The following is a 24,188-nucleotide window of genomic DNA, read 5'->3' as shown; positions in this document are numbered from 1 at the left end:
AACTAGAACCCCACAGCCAAACAGTTTCTTGTTCAAAGGAAACAAAAGGAAAGACTTATATTAATGTTTAAGGTGTTTCATATATATTTTTTCGAAGACATACCATCTCCAACGTAAATGGCCAAATAATAATTAATTGATTTTGTCTTATTAAACTATTTTAGACGATTTAGTTAATTATGATCTTGAAATATTTGTGAAAGTTCAGTAAACGTTTATGGGAAACATAAATAATAAGTATAGTACAATTCTTAAGACGAAAATGTCTTTTGTATTTTGACAACCGCCGCGGCCGGCCGAAACCGATGGAAGCAAATTGTCCGCTCCAGACGCATTCTTGCTGATCACAACGGTTGAGCTGCCGAGTAAAGAGTGAGATCTTGGTAAACATCACCATTTGTTAAGTGGTACCGTCGCTCACGGGCGCATTGCCAAAAGGCTCACAAGTTGCCGGCGCTAAGATGTTGAAGGACTGTACGTCAAATTGATTAGGAAATACTTCAGTGGGCAGCTGGTACCACATGATGAAAAACTGCCTTAAAAACGCTTAGTCCATACATACGTCGAGGTGATACGGATGGTATTTTGTATTCGTTGACGTCCGATGAATCACAAATACAACAAACATGAAAAATGTTGTCAAAAACCATTTCCAACATGTTTTGTACATTTATTAGATACCTTTTATCTATATTGAATGATATCGGGGAATGTGAAGTGTTTTCAGTTTTATCTTATCACCTGTCACGATATCAAAAGTAGTTGGAAATGAAAATAAAAATATATTTAACTCACTGACCGCATCATAACGAAATTCGCGCGTGTTTACTTTCAAGGTCAACTAAGATTATGAGGGTAGTACCTACAATAAAGGGGGGGGTTCTTTCTTTTCATATATGGGGATTACGTCAACAGTAATTATTTACTATTTACATATGTTATCCTCACATTGCCTATTGCTTACTTTTGCTTACAAAAGGATGGGATATTTTTAGCGCACCAAACAAGGCTGCATAAAACGAGTAATTCATTCCAAGGCAATTGCATACGTTTTTTCAACAAAATCCCTAGTGAGATACAAATATTGTCAATAAATAAATTTAAATCGTACATTAAAGTAAAACTGCTTGCTAAGGCCTGTTATAATATAAATGAATACTTAAACGATCATAGTGCTTGGATATGAATTGCTTCAGTATAAATAGGTAACGCGACTGAATCTCTCGGCTGCATTTTCAGACTATGGGGCGATCTTCGACATCTACGACTTATTTTAAATAAGTCGTAGATGTCGGCTTGGGGTACCGGTCTGCGCTCCTCATACTTGTCCCTGTGGCAGTGATGTCGACAAACTAGGACATCACGGACTATCATGTCAAAAAAGTGCTGGCCGCTTCTCGAGACATGCCGCACTCAACGATATCATACATCGGTCCCTTGCCACCGTCAACGTGCCTAATCTACTTGAGCCGACTGGAATTGCTAGAGACGATGGCAAGAGACCGGACGGTATGAGTTTGATTCCATGGAAGATGGGTCGGGTTTTGGTATGGGATGCCACCTGTTCAGACACACTGGCCCCTTCCAATCTTCATGGAACTAACAAGAGAGCTGGTGCGGCTTGTGATGCGGCTGAAAAAGCTAAAGTCTGCAAATACAGGGGTCTAGGCTCTGAATATGATTTTGTCCCATTCGGTGTCGAGACCCTTGGTCCGTGGGGTCCTAGCGCATTAAAGCTTTTTAGAGAATTATCAAAAAGGTTAGTCGACATCACAGGAGATCGAAGAGCTGGCAGCTACCTCGCACAAAGAATTAGTCTAGCTATTCAAAGGGGGAACGCTGCTAGTATCTTCGGAACCTTGCCTAAAGGGACTCCTTTTAATAATATTTTTTAATAATTAAATTTTAAGGTTAGTTATTAGATATATTTTTAGTTTGTAATTGTTTGTTGTTGTATATTAAATATATTTTTAAATGTAAAGTGGGAACAAACCGTGATTCATGTGGTATCAAATTATTTCAGATAAATTGCCCTAAATCTTCTTACGTAATACTTACTTGATCGGTCCCAAACCCCTATATCACGATTCCCGTCCGCCACATAACGCGGAGATATTTTAAGGTATATTTCTGTGGTGTGGAACTTATAATGATTTTTCAAGTCCACAATATAGAAGAAAAGAGTATTTTTAAGAATATTGTTACTTTACTTACCTAAACATTGTATGAATAGAAAATACCAATAAAAGTTTTATTTAATTAAATTCAACGAAAGTAATTGCTGAATATTTTATAATTATTAGATAATAATTGAAATTAGTCTTGCTCTAGTTCAATGTTCGTGTTAACCGCTTTTTTATTCATTTTATTCATATGAACAAGTTTTTGTAAATTACAAACAACTGTAATGTAAAAAAAATACTTGCCTAATGTAATAAAATAATATTTATAATAATTCAATATAAACTAGGGTTCGTGCGTTGCAAAAACTCAACAAGTTTGTGATCGCTTAGGACGGCCTTATCTTTCCCGCCATAAAAATGAATTTAGGATTTTTTTTTCTACTAGTGACAATTGAATAGATCTTTTCTTGACATCATAGATTATGTAAAACATGAACAAGAATGCAATTCCCTACATACACATAGCTATCGATCTCTATATACGCTCTATTTAGTTCTACTATGTATAAGCACAATATAGATATTTGTCTAAGAAAATATACTTAAGACGACGATTCAATTTTTTTAAATTATTTCGTCTAGATTTGCTTGATTCGATTCATTTCAACGCCTAAAACGCTCTACTTTTAATTGGGACAGCCGTAAATAAATTAAATAATTTCTGTAACAATTTTAATTAAACCGTTTTGCAATTGTAAAGGTTAACAATCCTATCGCAAATCTTCTATTGCAACACTCTGCGTATTTGTGGTAAACATCAAGGTGTTTTGAGAAATGAGGTTAGGATGAGTTTTCGAGAGTTTCATAGATAATAGATAACTTTCGTAAATTTTCACAGATGATTTCGCCATTCGATTTTTAAATATGATATTTCAAATTAAAAAAAAAGTACATAATCTGTACGTATATAACTATGACACGTAGTAAACGTTGCTTTTCCTGCGTGTTTTCGTTCAAATTGAAATATAAATTAAGTATAGATATGGCGGGAAGTAATTGTTTTAAATTATGTATAATTATGCATTTTCAAAAATATTCACAGATTATTTTGCTGTTCGATTTTCAAATTCGATTCTCATGACTTACATAATATGTTATTTGAGGCTTAACTGTCAGTCAGCGCAAAGCGCAAGCAATTTCAAACAGAAAAGCATAGTATAAAATATAAAAGTGGCGGTAAACAATTTTTTTATATTTTGTAAAAGAGACAATAAATAATAAAAAGCAAATAACTTAGTAATTTTTCAATTGTGGTCGTTCGTAAATAAGAATAGGTATTTATCAACATCAAAACCCAAAGACAATATCGAGCTTGCATTTTTTAGACAATTGTAATCAGAGTTAATTATTTATGGTATTAAATTTGTATAGCGGTAATAAATCATCGATTTTCTGGGTTGTAAAACCTTTACAGTACAGTGATTTTGTATGATTATTCCGCGCACTGATAACGACGCAAGCCACTCAGTCACCACACGGCATCCGATGCGCGCCGACGAATAGTAGAGCAGTTTTCCTCAATCGGAAAATCGTAAATGACCTTCACGCAATAGAAATGTTTAGTGTATGTGTATATGTGTAAAGTGCAAATATGAAGAAAAGCCACAAATCTTTACCAATGTTCAGTATTCAGTGTTACGAAGTAAGTAAGCAATGTTTTTCAACTGTAAGGAATGAAAATAAAAAAGAGAGATTACATGATAATTAGAAATTCAAATATGCTAAGAATTGTATTGATAAGACATTATCGGTCATGTTTAATTTTGCGTATGATAAAAAATGTAAATAAAATAAAAATAAATCAGTCAATCAACCTTTTTAGGTTTCTGTAGATACAGATATTGAAAACTAAACAAATTATCATAAAAACCGATGTATAGGATACGCAGATTTAAACGACGCAGATGGAATATCGCAATTTTACCACGACAAAATTAAAATTGATTTTTAATCTAAAACTACGTTATATAATTTTAATTTAAAGTTATTCAACGTTTAATCATTTGCTACTAAAAATCATTTTAAGATTATATCTTACTAAAAGCCTTGATTAAAGTAGTTCATAAAAGTAATTGTTAACTAACGACTCTTGACGGCTGTCAAATTAGTCTTTCGTATATCTAGCCCGCATAACCAAATTATCGCAAATGTTTAACACTAGTGCGGCAGGGCAGAGTTGGCCTAGTAGCATCGGAGTGCTATACCACGAGGGTCGTAGGTTCGATCCTGGCTGTGCACCAATGGAGTTTCTATGAGCGCATTGCGCATTAACATTGGCTCGAACGGTGATGGAAAACATTGTGAAGAAACCGGCTTGCCTTAGGCCGAAAACGTGGACGGCGTGTCAGGTACGCCTAGACACATAGACTCTGTCTAGACGCATAGACAGAGATAAAACAGATACAGATATTATCTGCTGTAAAAAGGTTGCAGCGCCACTGATCTATTTATTTTATTTTTTAATATGTTCTTTGTATATGTAGGAAACTAGAAATGAAATAAAGTTCTTTTCTACTGCTGTACACAATCGTAAATATTTCATTACCCCATAGGTATACTACCGAAATGCTTTGAAAGTCACACTTCTATAATGTCAATTTTTTAGATATTATTGAGTAAAACGAGAAATCGAATCGGTATTTTCTATTGTTGTGTTACGCAATCGTAAAATAATTTAAATACCGATATACTATAATTCGATACCTTACCAGAGATTACAGAGCCACTATACGTCCTACTATATTATGAAGGAGTTCTTAGAATATAATTTACTAGCGACCTACCCGCGACTGCGCAGGATTAAAATTACTTAATGATGTAGATAGACATATTTTATCTATGTATACCAGAAGAAATATACAATATAGGAATCAATTGATTAGCCAAAATAGTAAATTTGAATTTGGAATAAATTATCAGTTTTTATTGTAAGCAGTTATGGTTCAGTATTTTGGCTCTAAAGGTTTATACATAAGATATAGATATATACTGTGACGAGATTTTTTAAAGGACTATTTAAGATAAACATTTCCATAATACTTACATATGTGTAACTCTAGCGGTTTAAGCAGCGCACCCCAGAATAGCTCCCATTTGGTAGATTCTCTCCTATTGTAGCCTAAGTATATGTTATTCTGATGTATAAGACGTATTGTAATGTATGTAGAGGAATTGTTATTTATTATAATACGTATTTTCTTCACATATTACCTTGTATTACGTCATGGAATAATGAGTGAAACAAAAAGTTAGACATTACACCGAGGTGCGCATTACTTGACGTCACCTTCCTGTTTGATCTTGGATTTCAGAATCGGCTTTTAGAGGTCACAGATTAAACTGCAATCAGTAAATAGCATTTTGTTCTGTTTTTGTTTGTTGTCCAGAGGTTTTTTGGGTAAAACTTAACCTGAGGTCGTCAACCATATTACGGCTTTGCAATAGATTCTTTATATATATGTATGTATTAAATTATGTTGTTGTGTTGTGTATTATGTAGGCAGGAGATGAACGAATAACAAAAATACTGTAAGTTTGATAGATTTCTATAATATGTGTGTTATCGCATAAATCAGTCACATTCTCTATTTATATCAAATTGTTTTTACGCTGTGTTGAAAAGAGACAGATAAGTACTTAAGTGCAACGGTATTTAATTAATATTTAAAGTTTTTTTACATATATGTATAAACAATTATTATTTAGGCGTATATATATGATATTGTTAGCTTAGTGGCTTCAGCGTGCGACTCTCATACCTGAGGTCGTAGGTTCGATCCCCGGCTGTGCACCAATGGAGTTTCTTTCTATGTGCGCATTTAACATTTGCTCAAACGGTGAAGGAAAACGCGAGGAAACAGACATATCTTAGACCCAAAAGCCGACGACGTGTGTCAGGCACTGGAGGCTGATCACCTACTTGCCTATTAGATTTAAAAATGATCATGATTCAGAAATCTGAGGCCAAAACCTAAAGAGGTTGTAGCGCCACTGATTTATTTTTTATATATGATATTACTAAAATACATCGCAGCAATCAATGCGTAAATGTGAGGGCAAGGCGAACATGCTTAGTTTTTCGCAGAAAGGGAATGAACTTTGCGATATTGAAACTGGTTTTACTTTATCTTTTTACGAACGAATTCATGGACGAAGTTAAAGGCTGTTAACCATTAGGTTGCATACAAATTGTAATTTCACAGCCCTAGAGGCAGAAATGTATCTGTTCCATAGATATATATTACTTTTTTTTGTTAGATTCCTTACTAGGGTTGCCTGGAAGTGTTTGCTTGGTAGCCCTATCACCGCCTTTTGCAATAATCCCTTATTATTTTTCTGTATTATGTTATTTGTTTTTTTACAAATAGAACTAATTATAAATAAATCATTTTATGACGGACACCGGCCAGCTACAGACCCAACAATTTTATATACGTCATGTGAGCATTATGGAATAGTATAAAACCAACAACTGTTACGTCATGCCATCAGGAGAAGAGCATACCTCAAAGAAGGGTAATGCACTCTTATACTCCTAGTGTTGCAGGTCGTTGATAAGCACATAACTAAAGCGAACTAACTGTCTCATAAAGGTTCATTATTTATTGATTTGGACTTGCCAATTTTTGAAAAATATTGGTCACGTGATTCTGGTCCTAAAAATAAATGAGACCGCCGAGATCGTCATCAGTGTTACGGATGAGAGAACTACAAAGAACTTGCATACAAAACGTCGGTCTGCCATAAGTTTTAGAGTAAGGGTGTAAGCTACGACATAAATACCCGACCCGACAGCATATTTTTTTAATAATTTGTGAAAAGATCATTCAAATCGGTCCAGCCGTTTTGAGAGTTTAGTGACATACACACGTACTGTATATGTAAGCTATCTTTTAAGTTAAATCAAAATGCACACGGTGTGCAAATTTTATTGAAATCGGTTGAGTACTTTAGAAGTCCATAGGGGAAAAACAACGTGACGCAAACCTTATATTAAGATATGTATATTTCTACTGTATGTACATGGATTTTTCTTTATGCAAAAAAGCGTAACACAAAAAGGGAACGTTGCTTCTATTGTTATATTTTACAAGTTGTCTTTTGTAGCCATGGACCAGTCAGTATGACCGGTTCCCCGCGCTTTGCATCCAACGCGTTTCCTCCCTAATCACGAATCAAAAACGAACTGTGGTAAAATAAATAAAGTAATTGTGTCTAAACTTGGTCAAAAAAATCTTTTCAGATTTAATTTTTTTAACGATGAATTCTAAGAAGAATAATCCACACTACTTTTCACATATTGTAAAAGATTCTTAAAGAAGATTTAACTCGCTGAGTATGAAAAATAAATTGTATGTAAAAACCCTATCTTTTAAAAAATATGGAATTTAAAACTGGATACTATAACCTACCCATTATCATCAAAACATGGTTAGGATTTCTTGAATCGACTATACAAATTGCACAATTTCAAGAATTTCACACAAATCGCAGAAACATGTGTTTACAAACATGGACGACTGGTGCGACGCCATTTTGTCTAAAGAAGCGTTTTGGCGGGTTCTTATGAATGTTTTCCTTTTAATGCTAAATTAAAAATAACAATTCGTATAGGTTCGATAGGCACAAATAAATAATCTGAAATTATAAAATCATTATATTAATCATTCTAATTAATTTCCTATATTTGTTTTAAATATTGTGGAATTGTTTGATGATTTGCTTTTTTTTAAACAGAGTACCGAAAGATTTTTACGCCGGCTTTTTCTCTCAGCCAACACCCTCTGTCTTCTTTGCCGATGAGTAGGGATGCCAACAGGCTCGAATTTAATGACGTGGAATAAGTGATACCATGATGATCTTATGTTCCAAAATAGAGACAGATTGTTTCGTATTCGAAAGTAACCTATGAAATAAACTGTACATCAAATGCCAAAGCATACTATGGCCGTACCACAAATTACGAACAGTGAAGATGAAAAGTAGGCTTTACTCTAAAAAAACATAAAAGATGTCGTGAAAGCGTGAAATAGAACTTTCATATTTAATTAACTTTATTTTTTACTTCTTTAACTTAGCTCTCAACTGACTCCCAACCAAGTCAGCAAGAAGTACCATGAGCAATTTCTTCTTGACCAATCTCAATCTCTTCTATACCCTTTGGAGTAGACTAGGCCGTGTAGTTCAAGTGAACAGGCGCTAATTAGCCTTCCTCGCTCAACGATTAAGTATTGCCATATAGCGAGAAAATGCTGCCAGTGTTAGGTACACAGGGACCAAATGTTTAAATTTCTATTTCTTACTATGTGGGTTAAGAAAATTGTAAATACTGTATATTTGATTATTATAATTACTATTATATTATAAGAATAAATGCTAATGAAATACATAATAAAAAAAATTATTAAGTTGCATAGAAATCTGGTTAGCGCTGGGTCTTCTCAAGTTGTCATGTCATTTTCACACTTGTCAATTCTATGACATATGTTCATAAGTGATCTTCATCGTTTTAACACTTAGAGTGCATTATATATTTTTATTAAAGAAAAGCTGGCTTGTTTTGCTTTACTAAGCAGTAAGACATGGAGTTAGATGCTACTCTCGACGATTGCTGCACAAGCCCAATTTAGAAAACCGGTTTTCATTCAGATTCAAATACAAAAAGTCACACATGCTAACAAGGAAATAATAAAAATAAAGCATTTAATAACCAAAACTTAACTTAAAAATTATAAATTTAATTAAATTACAATGAAAAATACACCTTTTTTACCTACCTAAACGTGCCTAAAGTAATATAATTTTAATTATATGTACTTATTATGTATCGGCAAATGGTTATCTATTAATAGCATGTCCTTCGACTTAAAATTTTGCAATTTTCGCGTTTTCTAGCGGTTAGAATCGAATAGAATTTGTTTTTATTTTATTGTCCCTTCTTTCCATACTGTTTTCACAAGTTTTTCTTACATTTCTCAGTTGTTCTGAAAATACCTTACAAACCCCTCTAGGTTGAGGGGGATGAAGGGAAAGCTTTATGGTTAGGGCGGCGAGTAATTTTGACAATTTAACTATTGACATTGACGTTTCGTGTTGTGGCCAAGAGCTTTGACATCCCAGCTCCGCAGTAGATTAAATAGGGTATCATAAATTTTTAAAAGTGTATTACTGCAATAGTTATGCAGAGTATTAACGCAATCCAGAGAAAATATTTTTAATATACTATTATTAGAGGAATATATCGACCGGCTTGCCTTAGCCCGACATAAAAAAATATATAAAGTAAATAATATAAAGTCTTTTTCAATAAATAAAATTAAAAAAAAATATCTTAAGACTTCATATCTCTTAGCCAAGTTATTATGTCATTTAATTAAGACTAAGTCCACAGGTACTAAGAAACATTCCAACCCATTTGCAATCCACTTAAAGTCGTCATTGACAGTTCCTAATCAAGTTATGCAAATCCTAATCATATTACATGGATATATTTCAACAATTACAGTAAACTCAGTAATATTTCTTGGGGACTTTGCGATAATTATATTTTTAATATTAGGATGAATATACATGAATATACGATACAAAGTTTTCAGGTCTGGGCCTCAAATGTGTATGTGTTTTATGAATTTATTTGTCAATCTAATAGGCCTAGGAACCTAACACACACATTGGTCATTTTTGGTCTTAGGCAAGCCGGTTTCGTTACTCTTTTCCTTCAACAATATTATTAAAAATGTTTTCTATGGATTGCGTTAATACTCTGTATAACTATTTCTGTCAACATTAAGGTTATAAAAACCTGTTTAACTATGGTTTATCTTAGTATTGTCTTTTATAAACATAGCTTTAAAATTATGTTAAATAATTATAAGTTTACAATAAAACATAGCTTCAATCAGGTATAAAGGTGTTTTCTTTAAATATGGTTTATCTAACTTTAGACTCCTTAACGCTAATACTGTCAAAAACATATTTGTGTCACAAATATTTGACAACGTTAGATTGTTACCCTATATTTATTACAGTTTTTAAGGGCTCTATGAGGCGTGAACCGTAAACCTTGAATATATAACTAAATCTTCATCATATGTTCTTGATCGGTAAAACTAAATAAATTTCGTGCTGTCGTTTTGGAGCTTATCGCGTACATATATACGGGTAGACGCAAGACTTTATATAATATAAATTTATAAATATGTATATAGGTTATAATTTAATATAGATGTAATATTGTGTATAAGGCATAATAATCTTTTTACTTGCCGTTTGTCATTTATTTCATTTCGTATTTTTGTATTAATTGCATTTATTTTAACTCTTTAGTTAATTAGGAATTTAATTTGTCCTGTGGTGTAGCAGACACCAAGGTTAAACTCCTTAGTTTTATGGTCTTATTTGTACTTTTAGTGTATATATTTAAGAAATAATAAAAACTATAGAACTATTTTTAGGTCAATCACATACTCTTATCGTTCGTAAGAAACGATTTCGTTCTTGTTCTTATTGTAAATGCAACTATCACAAAAGTTATTTCAATTATCGAGTTATTATAGCCTACATTCACAAATAACGTGCTTTTCTATTGCTTAAATAGTTTTCAAAGGCACCTCTTTACATTATTATGAAAGATTAATCCAAAAGGGGTAATAATGTAATAAATAAAGTGAATACCGGAAACGTATTAACTAAAATGGATGTCCTGGGTGGGTTTGGGCGATCTGAAGGCTGTTGGCCATGCTATAAAAAAATTGACAATGAGTGTTTAATTTAATATCGTCTTCATTTCTCTACTTAATTCAAAGTACCCAAGATAGTCTATATAGACTATACTATTTCATATTTCAGTATAACATGTATATAAATGTTGTTCTAGGATCGACAACACACTTTACGACTGAGAAAACCGGCCGTGGAGGCAACAGAGCATGTCGAAAACATACAAGAAAGGCTGACTGTGAAGAAACTACCGCCGCCTCCACCCCCTGTAAGTACAATGATGTCATAGATAATATATAACATAGGTCATAGTATTGGCCACAGATAACTAAATAACAATGAGTTTTGTATGCAGTGGTTTCATAGATTATGCTATTTAGACAAAACAGATCCATTTTAGTTAGTAAGTAAAACATAAAAGGGCATTCGCGTGAAGAGATTATGCTAATTGAAATTCCAATTTGAAATAGGGTTTTTTTTAATGACACGCTTTGCTATTCCTATTTCTCCTGATCCTGTTTTTTCCGTCCGCTAGTACTCAATAATATTTATAATCTAGACTAAACTATCGAAAGATGAAAGATGGTAACTGTATTTCCAGATGCCAACCACAAATGGCCACCACAACGGTGAAATAAACGGCGACCGGAAACCAAAGCTAGAGGATATTATAAAAACGCCAATAATAAAAAAAATCGCTACAGTTAACCGAACTCCAACACCAGATTACAACGACAAAGAACTGACTTTACCAATAAAATCGAAAAGCTTAAACGAATCAAACGCAGATGTAGATTCCCTAGAATCATACAAACTCCAAAGTCCAGGAAATGTGAACTTAAAACCACCTTCGAATTACTTCATAAAGGCTCCCAACGGCACGGCTACTATGAAAAAGCATTCCAGGCCTGTATCCGTCACTATAGGAGAATACGTGAATAATATGAGTGGAAGAAGGGAGCCGTCGAAGCTGGAATTTCTCAATGGGGACAAAAAGAACTGCCAATCAGTAGACGAAGAGTCGCTCTCAAGTAGATTACAGTCGGAGTTAGCTCTTACACTTTCACGATCGAATTTACGCAAAAAGACTGAAGCTATGGTAAGTTTTTTATAACGTCATATTATTCCGTGGGCCTTTCGAGATATATGCTATATCCGATAGATGGCGCAATACAATTTTGCTGAAAGAAACTATGTTTACTATAATAATGCTTAGTCAATATAAGGGTAGACAGATTATTATATATATAAATTATATAGAAATGTTTCTTGAAAGGTGACGTCTTAATTGACAGCATAATATTTTCACATTCACGTCACCCGGTTCAGCTCCCTTTTAATTCCATCCATATCTACACAACCTCATAAAGTTAAATTGGCAAAAAACGTTGAACTATTTTTTTACTCGTAAGATCTTAATTATATAGCACTCTTGCAGACTTTCTTCAAGCCTTAACTAAAAATATTACTTATTAGTTTACGACACATATAATATGATGTTTTTTAGCTTTCAGTTAAATCTGTAATGCTAATTTTTATACGTATACTATGCCTACGATGACAGATGACAACTGACAACAAAGTTGTCACCTGAATGAAATGTTTGGCTTTCTAGAACATTAAATATAGATTTGTGTTTAAATAAAGATCCAACCAAACCAGCATGGCCGAACTGTTTATTTTCTGTGACTTCTAAGTGCGGCTATTAAATAGCAAAGACAATAATACTTCCAATTGCAAGAACGATCCTTATTTATAATTTAGAATATTCATAAATATTATACTTATTCGCTTGAGCAATTGTTTCAGGATTGTAAAATAATCAGAAAGACGTTCGATTCGCTTGACGAAAATTTTCACGCTAGATATGGCAACAATTTGTTACCATTATCTCCATCTATAGCAATACCTAAAGTTTCATCAAAACATTAATCGCCAAGAATCAGCGACGCTTTCCAAAATTACCCATAAAACCGGTACATTCTTTTTATATTTCACATGCACCAATCACAAAATTCGGTTCGGGCAAAACGCACTTGAACACTGGTGGCGGAAAAAACGTTATATCTAATTTAACATATATTTTTCCTTTCAGGTGGATGGCGGGCGATAATCTTCAAAAATTGCCACATTTTAGAACTAACACAGGATTTACACACAAAAGCCTGTAACCTGTATATAAAATATATGTAATAGCTGTATTTCATGAAATGTCCATGTTTAATAATTGTCCAGATTAAATAGTATAAATCCCTAAATTATCAAACATTAGTTAATAAAAATAGTTAAAGTTTTGGTTATCTGTTAAGTAAAATATGAGAAATTCATTTATATAATTTTGGTTTTGTTTGTACGAAAAACGTAAGTCATAATTAAGATGGGGTATTTTAAAATTTCAGTTTTTTTTCATATTAAATATACCTACTATAAAATAAATATTAATTTTGAAAACAGTGCCTTTTATATAAAGTTTTATACGAAGTGAATGGTGCATCGTTTGAAACAAATTTTTACCATATTATTTTATTTTTCTGGCCACTAAATCGATAATTATTAAACAATGTTCACTGGTTAAATAACATAAAAATAATATTGTAACCTAAGTCATAAAAATATTGTTATTTTACGTCTTAATAAAATAATTTGAAATGATTGATTCTATTTATTTAATAATATTCTAATAAATTTAACAACATGTCGTATTATATTTAAAGTAAAATCCATTAACTTTACCGACAACTGGTTCTCAAACAATTCAGTCTAAAACAGAAATTGCTTATAATATTTTCGCTTGTATTCATTTCAAATAATTAAGTCATAAATCTTAGAAAAATAAAAAAACAATAACAGAAGCGTTTTTCCTTTAACAGGAATTTATTTCAGGAACACAGTTAGTTCGCACGGATTGTTTTATACGTAAAAACGTCAAAAAAATCATGCGATTTCTTTGGTAGATGAAAATTTAACTAAATTCGCATTCCAAATTCAAATATCGTTTAATTTCCAGTAGTTCAAGAGCGAAATGTCATAAAAAATATTTATTCAAAAAGTATGTATTAAAATACAAACTGTGACAGCTAAGTGACGAAAGAGAGGAATGTTCACAAACTAGAAAATAGACTTAGTATATACTTAGTCTATGGACTAGAAACATACACAACCGTCAGGTACTCCGTCAAGCGTCAATATACAGTTTCTTCTTGGCCGAAAAATATTGATGTCAAGTCAATTGTCAACTTTAAAGTAAAAACAGTGTGACCATATGTGGCAGGATCCTGCCTTTTTGGCAGATTTAGCCCTTGGTTTTACTCTCTGGCAGGATTGTTTGAAGTTTTAGAAATCTGTCAGTAATTGGCAGTTATAGCAATATAAGCTGGCAGATTTGGCAGTATAGTCTATAAAAGGAGTAGGGTGTAGTATCGAGAAAAGAAAAAGCAGTAGCTAGGAAATTTAAAATTCCAATGGCAACATTTGGTTCGGGGATTTCCCATAACATCTCAAGTTGAATGTGTAGTTCATTCAACTTTAAAGTGTTGCGCAAAATGTTTATGATAATATTACATCTTTATTTGTAAGTTGTTTTTCTGATTAGTCGGATTAGAAGAGAAGACATACTTTTGTTTCTGATTTGAAAACAGGGCATTAGTGAACATGGTGATTGCGTTTCATTCCAGCCAACTAAAGAAATGATTAAACAAATGACAAAAGCGATGTATAAAGAAAGTGATCAAGAAGAAAACGATGCGAATACGAATACGAATGTATAATTTTTACTTCAGTCTTTAACTTTCTGTACAATTATTAAATAAAACTACAAAAAATACTGTGTCTATGATTTTAAATTATATTGGCATTATTTTGGCATTTTGTACATAAATGTTGGGCAGGATTTGTCAGTTTTCTTGCCTAAGCGGGGAAGGATACCCAATTTAAAGCTGGTCACACTGAGTAAAAATTCAAATGGTTTGACTTGACGGAAAACTGAAAAGTGAAAGTCAAAGAAGGAGAAGTAAAGATAGAAATTTTACCGTAAAACCCTACTCCTTATTTCCCTACCAACTGTAGTAAAAAATACAATGAAAATAATGTAATAATGCAGAAGTAAATAAAACATTGACTTCTTAGAATCTTATTGCAATCTTAGAAAAGTCGTACCATGTCTTCTCCAATAGCCGCGAACTTTAACTTGCTAAGTTCTCGCGACGATACTTCAATAAAAAATGTATGGAATTACAATTTGTATGAGGAATTTCATGTTATTCGGCAGGTAAATATCTAGATTTATGTTTGATAATTAATTGCAATTCTTAATACTGTAACTTAGATGTTAATTCTAATCGTTTTTGAAAAAAATTTAGATTGTTCAGAAATATCACTGGGTGGCAATGGATACTGAATTTCCTGGTGTTGTAGCAAGACCAATAGGTGAATTTAGGTCCACTGCAGATTATCAGTATCAATTGTTGAGGTGGGTATCATTAATTTTATACAATATGTAATAATACCATTCTTAAATATCTATGCTGTGCATAATGCCATTCTTAAAATAGCTTAAGTGGTTAAAATCACACCGTTGTAAAATATCACAAACTATAAACTACTGGCACTACTGTGCTGTCAATTTTATGTTACCCACAAAGTTCTAATTATTGAACTTTTTCTTTTTATAACTCAGTAAAATTATCACATAAAAATATTGTATAAACTTCCATTGCTTAAAATATTACATTCTTAACAAAGAAACTTTTGCAGATGTAATGTAGATCTTTTGAGGATTATTCAATTAGGGCTAACATTTATGGATGAAAATGGTAAAACCGCTCCTGGATGTTCTACTTGGCAATTTAATTTTAAATTCAATTTGCAGTAAGTTTAATATTATGTTATATGTTTTATAATTTTCAACGTAGATGACTTATAAACTTTTAACAGATCTATTGTTACCAGGGAAGATATGTATGCCCAAGACTCAATTGATCTTTTACAAAATTCTGGACTTAAATTTAGAGAACATGAAGACCATGGTATTGAACCATTAGAGTTCGCTGAACTACTGATGTCTTCAGGTACAAGAAAATAAATATTTAATACATTCTGTAACTTCTGTGTACTCTGCTTGATATTTTTGGGATAATTTCTGGGATGACAAAAACCACTTATGTTTAGAAGTTTATTATGTTAAAATTTGATTTCAAACATGTTACGCCATGGGCGTACCAAACTTCACTAAATGACAACAGTCATTTAGTGAAGTTTGGTTTGAAAACATTCAAAACATGGACTAAAAATATCTTTATTACTGGTTTTTAGGAATTGTTCTTATGGATAACATTAAATGGTTGAGCTTTCATTCCGGTTATGACTTTGGTTATTTATTGAAACTTCTGACAGATCGTAATCTACCTCAAGAAGAGAATGACTTTTTTGAAAGCTTGCGATTGTATTTCCCTAAAGTTTATGACGTCAAAGTAAGTAACATATGTGTGCTCCTTAGAAGTATTTTCTTGGCCCTCTAGAGTCATTGAAATATGCAAAGGGACTTCATTAATATTTTTTTAGTTAAGTGTACTAAGTGTCATTAAGGACACTGGATTACTGTATACAATAGGGTCTATAACGACTACTCATGTTGATGAGTAATTGTCTAATTTACATGAAAATGGTCACATAACAGAACGCAAGTTAATTTTCCTTCAATTCCCATATAAATTTGTGTATCATTAGTGGGTAAGAACTGTCGGAAGATATTTTATCTTGATGCCCAGATTAACTGTCATTGGCGCTAGTATCGCCTGTAACTAAGGCAACCGAGAATTTTACGAGAAATCGATTAGGCAGCAAGAGCAGCTGGCCTACTCTATTTCTTCAATAGCGACTCTAATTTCCATTTTAAATAACCGTACGAAATTATGAGTTTAGCTTACTAGATTTACGTCAATAAACAAATTAAATCATATTAACGATATTTAATTTTCTTTTTATATCACATACATTATGTGGGCTGAACAATTTTAGGTATTGTACAATAGACAGTCATATTTCACAGTATGAAAAATTAAAATTAATTTTTTTATGATTTAATTTGAATGAATTAAGGATTTAATTATAAAATCCTTGATTCATTCACAACCATAATTAAAACAAACTTTTTACGTCAGTCACGTGACTCAAAATTGTCACAGATAAGTCAAATTGACGATGACGTAGTTTGTAAATAAATCTTATCCCAAACTCTTAAAGTTGAATTAAATTGGAGCATCATTTGTTCGAAATATTTTTGTTCTTGTATATCGTATTGAAATTATATAATATTTAAAGCTTTAATAATTTTAATTTTATATAATAATAGTTTGATGTTATAAATAACAATTTGGATAAGTAATTAAAATCTTGTCAATTATCATATGCATATTTATTATACATCTTTATTTGCAGTATCTAATGAAACTGTGCAAGAACTTAAAAGGTGGTCTGCAAGAGGTGGCTGATCAATTGGAGCTTAGAAGGGTCGGGCCTCAGCATCAAGCTGGATCTGACTCTCTTCTCACTGGAATGGCTTTTTTTAAGATAAAAGAGGTAATTAAAAATATATTGTACTTTATTGACGCAAGTATTTTTACAAAGTTTGTTTTAAATTGTATGTAAAAATTAGAAGTGAAAACACTTAGCCACTTTTGTACTATTAGTAGAATTCAGGATTCAAGACTTAGCTGACTGTCAAATGTCAATCACTAAATATGACATATGAGTCATGCTACATGAATCTCGTTTAACTTGTAGGTTTAAGATGATAAAAACATTACATAATTGAGAAGATTTAGCTATACACTAAAAATGTTATTACTAAGTTAAAAACAAACAAGAAATGAATACATTAATTGCGATATTTTTTTAGATTTTCTTTGATGGCAACATTGAAAGTACCAGTGGACATTTATATGGCTTAGGTGCACCATTTTCTACTAATGCAAATAATTTCCAAGAGAATGGGGAGAATGGTTCCTGACTGAGTGGAAGTGAGAAAGCGCTGAACGAACTATTGGAAAAGCGTGAATTATTCAAAAAGTAAAGTGTTGAATTGGCTTCGAGTTTGACAGTTCCAATTGTCAATGTCAATGTACGAAACTCGCCATATTTAAACTAAAAATTGAATTTTCATAAGCTTAATCATATATCTGTGTCTGTGAAGTAAACCAGAGACAATAGACTCAATTATTGATTCAATATTAATATCAATAAAATAAATGTATGTCATTGTTCTGCAATCCTAATGTCAGCATCGACTTAGCACAAACTATAATAAAGATCTATATTTTTCACTAACACTTACACACTAACACAAAAAATATACTGTGTCTAGTTTACAGCGAGTATTTCCCGTTGGAAGTACCCGCAAATTTGCATAAGACCGTAAATTAAAAAAATACAGATCGACTCCTCCTCTTTATATTATTTGATTAAAAATAAGTTGGTACAACTCACAGTAAAACTATATACCATATAAGAAATTGCGTTGTATTCTAGTAACTTGTTGAACAATTCAAAAACTGGGAACACTAATAAATTTATTTTATTTTTTATATCACAATTTAAACAGGTGCAAATCGCAAAACCAATTATAGACTTGACAAATTATAATAAATTTAACACTTCATAAATATAACTTGAGAAAACCGCGTTATATGGGGGACGGAAATAGTGTTATAGAATACTATATAATTTATTTATATAACTTTGCGCTGATATTCTTCCGGTTTGTTAATATCCAATAAATTGATGAGGGTATTTTAATATACGAGAGTTAGGTCGTGTTTAAATCTCGTCCGTTACGCTAAACTACTCTGAATCTGTGGGTAGTTCCTAAAAACCCACAGAGAATTGCTCAATTTTAATATGATTTAACGATATGTTAAGTTTGTTTATTTTAAGCTGTTGTGATGTTTAGTAGGTATAGATAGATTACACATTGTAATTTAAGATATATATTGGCTTGTGACCATAATGTGATAATATATGTGTAAATAAAAATAATTATTACGCGTGTTGTTCTTTTCTTTCCTTCCTTACAATGTTTTAGTTTATTAGACTCTCATCTTTGAGGTCGTAGGTTCGATCCCCTGTGCACCAATATACTACTTTATAAGTGCGCTTTTTGCTCAAATGGTGAGTGAAAACGTAACGAAATTGGCTTGGTTTCGGCTGACCAAAAGCCCACCAAGTACATGGCTGTTTTCTGGCATCCCACGAAAGCTGCAAATGGAATCCCTCAACTGTTTTTGTTATAGTAGGGGAGCCCAAGCGGGGATTTCGGGATTTACTAAACCGCGGCAGATACAGAGGGATACCTTGTACCCGGTAAAGTATCTTCACCAAACATAGGGCCCATATATAAGGCCGCCCGTGAAGGATACAGGATCAGATTAGTAAAAAAAAATTGATCATCAGAAATTCTCGGGCGCGTCAGATTAGGATAGTGTGAGTTAATTACATGCTAAAAAGTGTATAATTTTCGGCTTGTACCTTGGCAAGAGTCGTTAGACGCGCAGAAGTAGTTTTTTAGGTCTCTTTGGTGGTGAAGCGGGACGCGGGGTATGACGTAGCGCCGATCACAGCGCGCTATTGGTGCGTTAGTCGACCCTTGCCTCCCGCACCGCGTTTACATTTCGATTACACTTGCCGGCACGAAAGTTGTACCATTTTTGTTGACTTTTTGGTACGAGTTCAGTTTTAAATTAAGTTTTGGTTTTGTTAATTGTTGTCGTTTTAAATTTAGTTTTTGTAACTTTTATTACAATGCCAGGACCAAATACCGTTTTACGCAGACATGCCAGTAAAATTTAATTAAAATACTAATTATATATTATTAAAATAATTTTTAATAATAATATTTTTTTTACTTAATTAAAAAATGCATATTATGTTTTATTTATAACACCTAATAAATGTCACGAATTCCTCTGCTTTGTTTATATACAAGATTAAAAATAAATGATGGCAATAACCATAATGACAATCAATAAAAGTGAACAGTTTTTGTTCCACTAAGTGTACGATGCGCGAACTTGCCCCCACTACGCCAAAACCTTGCCAACTAACATGCCGGGGACTATATATTCCACTAATCTGACAATTTGAGAGTGACGTAAAGAGGGTTGTAAAAAAAAAAACATATGTGCAATTCACACATGGTAGAAGTGAAACCTTCAAAAACATTTTTTTTATTATTAATCATATATAAATTAATCATTTTCCATTATCTAAATGTGTGTGTTCTTTTAAAACAGTATATTTTAATGATAAATTTTAATTTATAAGTTTAATATAAATTTTTAATTTGGGAAAAACTAAAACATCGAAAGTTTGAAATTCGATCAAATGAAAAAGCGGCAGTAAAGAGAGGCTGTATAATGCCTGCTATCTCATTTTCTCCCACGTTAAATCATATGATGAATTGATGTTTCTGTCTCTCTTTACCGCTGCATCCGGTTTGAAATCACGACGATTCGAAAGAAGTTTATCTATCTCATTTTCTCCCACGTTAAATCATATGAATTAATGTTTCTGTCTCTTTTTACTGTCGCTTTTTCGTTGCATCCGGTTTGAAATCACAACGATTCTAAAGAAGTTTCACTTCAAAACGTCATCTTGACATTCTCGAGCGTAGCTAAATTTTATTTTATTTTATTTTATATGAAATAATTCAAGAATATTGAAAAATATATCTGACGATTTCCGCAAGCCGAAATAACAAAATTTCGTCGATAAAGTTCGCGCGTGTAGCTGCATGATGCCTACATTTCCTTCTCCGCGTTTCCCTCAAAATTAGATTTCATGTGAATTTGAACCGATTCGGACCGATAAATTTTGAAAAATCTAAAAAAAATAACAATTTGATTTTTTCAAAGTGTTTTTTTAATAACTTTTAAACGGCTTTATCCATCAACTTCAAAAACTAATCCACCTTTAAGCTTGAAAAACGACGTCGATCGCCACCAAACTGATCAAAATCGGTTGATTCGTTCGAGAGATATCGAGAACGAAAGAAAACCGAAAAAAGTGTTTCTTTCACATAACTTCGACATTTCATATCGGATTATCATTTTTGATTTTACTTCTCGTTTTATGTCTAGGGCACCATTCCATAACTTCTTTGGTCCATTTTTCCGTATTGCTTCTTATCAAATGCCCGGCCCATTTTAGTTGTTTGATTCGGTCCCCTACTATTACTAGGTTATTAAATGTACACAATATTGGATGTGTCTAGTACAATACCCTGCAGAATCAAGGTAAACTTTCGTATACACGCTATATCTTAAGTTAATTTTAGTAGTTACTTACAATTTAATAATAAATGGCATATATGATAAATTAACGTTGATTTTGTTTCTTGTTTTCCTCAGTTTCCTGACCCTCAATTTCTTTGAAATGGCCGTAATCTAAAACTATTAAATATTTTAAACTATTACCTTAGGATATACTACAGGACGTTGTACCTACTCTTGTTATTAGACTGAATTCCGCAACTCCTGAATACTTATTTTACTTTGTATAACTACCCTAACTACTGTGAGCGTGTCCGCTCGAAGAAACAGGGATTCAGCATTCAACTTATGTTGTCAAAGAGTTGTATTACTCGGAAATTGTAGATGTGAGAAAGTTGAAAATGAAAAAGGCTAGGCTAGGTCTAGTCAAGTTTCGATATGGTACCTAATGGATCTTATCTTAAATTTACTATATTAGAAGTTCAGACTTACACTACACTCTTATTTATTTTTTAAACTACTAATACGATAGAATTCCAAAATAACTCCCACACCAACTATTCTACATAAAAACATTAAAAAATTAAACTTATATTCCTAAATCTCATAACTAACAATATAACTAACAATATATCTTAACAAGAAGGAAAAGACGGCAAGGTCAGAAGAACTATTAGAAGGTCTAAAGAACTATGAGATACCTCAAGCATCCCTGTCCGCCACTGTCAGTTTCAGATGCAAAGAATAAAGTGCTCATAAATTTGTGTGCCAATTAAGGGATAATTCCAAGAGAGCTCCATTTGTGATATTATTTTTTACCGACGAGTAAAGACGAAATTGATCGACTTTCTTGCCGGACGCCACAGAAGATACAATATGAGTTAGGAGAATAATAATATTAAAATTTTACTCGTAGTTTCGCAAAACGTTTTGATTTTTTTTAAGTAGTTTAATTTCACACTATTTATTATAAAACAAAATGCCTTTTAATCTGAAGCTTTTTTAATATCCACATTTTGTATATAAACCAGTTAGTTCTATGTTACCTTTTTTTTTTGTTGGGAAATCAATTTAATATGCAACCCCACAATGGGGTTGCCGTACGGTGCAATAGACCTACGTACTCTAATGATAACCTACCCACTAAAATACCTACCTGCCTACTCAATTGAAACTTAAGATAGCTAACATAATTTAATTTCCCTCAAAATGAACCTGAATCATAAAAATATTTCATGATTTGCTAAAGTTGTTTTTTGGACTTAATAAATTTTAGCTCAACGGGGACGAAACATCTCTTACACAATAGTAATTTGATTTTATGTTTTCATGTATCCTGTACATACATGCTATATTCCCCTTTTTTTGTTTTTGTTAATTTTACGTTCACATTCTCTAGGAAAATAATTAATTTCTTGCTTAACGTTGTATATTGCGTTTAGCCGTCATTTCCAGTTTTGTGATATTAAATGTGTTTTTATTTGTCTTTGTTGTTAACGATGGCTTTATAACAGTCAATAAATGATATATTTGTGTGTTATTAGTTAAATTACTTCCATTTATTATTCATTGTTGTTCCTTTGTATTATTTTATCTTGTTTTTAATGTTTAACTGATTATAGTTGGTGCAAAGATATTAATTATTGTTATTAAAGCTTAATTAATGAATTCATACAACATTTACTCTTAACTATAACTTTAATGTACAAGCGATATTCGTAATACATAATCTATATAAAATCTCCTGTGACGATGTTTGTCCGCGATGGACTCCTAAACTACATAACCGATTTTAAACTAAATTGGCACACCGTGAGCAGTCTAGTCCAACTTAAGAGATAGGATAGGATAGCTTAGATCTTTAATTATGTCGCAATTTTATTTTATTGCAAATTATTTGTTTATAATTTGATACAATTCTAACAGAGAGCGTTGTGTAAAAAGTACCAACGTTTCACACAATCTATCTACCTTTCACATAAATTCTCCTACCGTTTCCCTTGAATAGTTTACCACTATTCAAGGCACAAACACACAACAACCATGATTATTTTATTAATTATTTATTTCATTAGAATCACACAAATCATTATAATACATTTTTGCGCCCATGAACACATGTTGCGGCTTTCTTAGGTATTAGGTAGGTGGACTCATTTTCCGCAACTAGACTTAAATTTGGTTCAGTCCTAATTTAGCCAGCCTAGCTCCTTCCAGAAGCACAGAAGTCTCTTGGGTACTTCACAGGATTCACGGAGCGACCTCACTGTTTTGAGGATTTCCGTTCGTTGTTTAGCCACAGCTTCGCAACCCAGGACTACGTGGGTGACTGATTCCTCTGCAGATGAATCAGTCACCAGAATCTGTTGAGAGACTGTTGCCAGTAGCGGCGTTACGGTGGGGCGCGGGGGGCAACCGCCCAGGGCGCCGGATATAAAGGGGCACCGCAAGAACTCTATCCAAATGATAGTGGGGAGAGGAGTTTTTCTAAACTTAAGATGATAAAAACCTATCTGCAATCGACAATATCGCAATCCCGATTGACAAACTTGGCAACTTTGAGAATGAAATTGCTGAAAACCTCGATTTTGATAAAATAAGAAAAGAGGTCGCCGACAGAAAGGCTAGAATAGTCAAATTTTATTAGTTTTTTTTTCATAAATTGTATAAAAAATTTCATTATATCTTTTTTCTTTGTTCATATGGGTTTAAATTGCAGTTAGGGGGCGCTGTATAAATTTCGCCCATGCCGCTGGTAGTGCTAAAACCGGCACCGACTGTTGCCTCTGCATATGATGTCTGTCGCGCCTAGGACAAATAGATGTTTATTAAGGAGACAATGGCCCGTAATTGTCCCTATAATTGTTTTGAGATCGGTTCTGTTTAAGCTTAGAAGTCGCTTAGTCAGTTGTGGGTTCACTGCTGGCAGAGCCATTTTGGACTGACACTCCATGTTGCGGCTTATGAGGGTTTTGAAAAATCTTTAAATGTCAAGCAAAATGCTGATCAACTTAATTATAAAATT

General features: G+C 32.6%; 2 protein-coding genes across 3 annotated transcripts in view; both read left to right on the top strand.

Moving 5' to 3' along the window:
* Positions 1 to 13,082, top strand: part of LOC111001982 — a 48,393-nt gene extending 35,311 nt beyond the window's left edge. The window contains exons 10-12 of the mRNA XM_045633142.1: positions 11,059 to 11,169; positions 11,503 to 12,000; positions 12,997 to 13,082. Coding sequence (XP_045489098.1) covers positions 11,059 to 11,169; positions 11,503 to 12,000; positions 12,997 to 13,014 — 627 coding nt within the window. The 3' untranslated portion in view covers positions 13,015 to 13,082. The remainder of the gene's footprint in view (positions 1 to 11,058; positions 11,170 to 11,502; positions 12,001 to 12,996) is intronic.
* Positions 13,083 to 14,850: 1,768 nt separating this feature from the next.
* LOC111001983 (CCR4-NOT transcription complex subunit 7) lies at positions 14,851 to 18,943 on the top strand. 2 transcript variants are annotated; one of them, XM_022272069.2, is made up of 7 exons: positions 14,851 to 15,168; positions 15,260 to 15,369; positions 15,654 to 15,767; positions 15,849 to 15,967; positions 16,212 to 16,369; positions 17,337 to 17,477; positions 17,797 to 18,943. In XM_022272069.2, exons 1-7 carry the CDS (start codon positions 15,058 to 15,060, stop codon positions 17,905 to 17,907), a joined length of 864 nt encoding a protein of 287 aa, XP_022127761.1. In that variant the 5' UTR covers positions 14,851 to 15,057; the 3' UTR covers positions 17,908 to 18,943. The 2 variants fall into 2 exon arrangements, with proteins under 2 accessions (XP_022127761.1, XP_022127760.1); XM_022272068.2 differs by having other exon boundaries at positions 15,834 to 15,967.
* The last annotated feature ends 5,245 nt before the right edge of the window (positions 18,944 to 24,188 follow it).

The sequence above is a fragment of the Pieris rapae genome, chromosome 22, assembly GCF_905147795.1.
Source record: "Pieris rapae chromosome 22, ilPieRapa1.1, whole genome shotgun sequence".
In the NCBI taxonomy this organism is placed as follows: Eukaryota; Metazoa; Arthropoda; class Insecta; order Lepidoptera; family Pieridae; genus Pieris; species Pieris rapae.
Note: the sequence above shows the minus strand (reverse complement) of the source record. Positions and strands in the feature narration are given on the sequence as shown.

Excerpts from the sequence above, each read along its gene's own strand:
- LOC111001983 (XM_022272068.2), top strand. The coding sequence starts at position 15,058 with ATGTCTTCTCCAATAGCCGCGAACTTTAACTTGCTAAGTTCTCGCGAC. Across the intron at positions 15,169-15,259 it reads AATTTCATGTTATTCGGCAG|ATTGTTCAGAAATATCACTG; the intron begins GTAAATATCTAG and ends AAAAAAATTTAG. Across the intron at positions 15,370-15,653 it reads TATCAGTATCAATTGTTGAG|ATGTAATGTAGATCTTTTGA; the intron begins GTGGGTATCATT and ends AAACTTTTGCAG.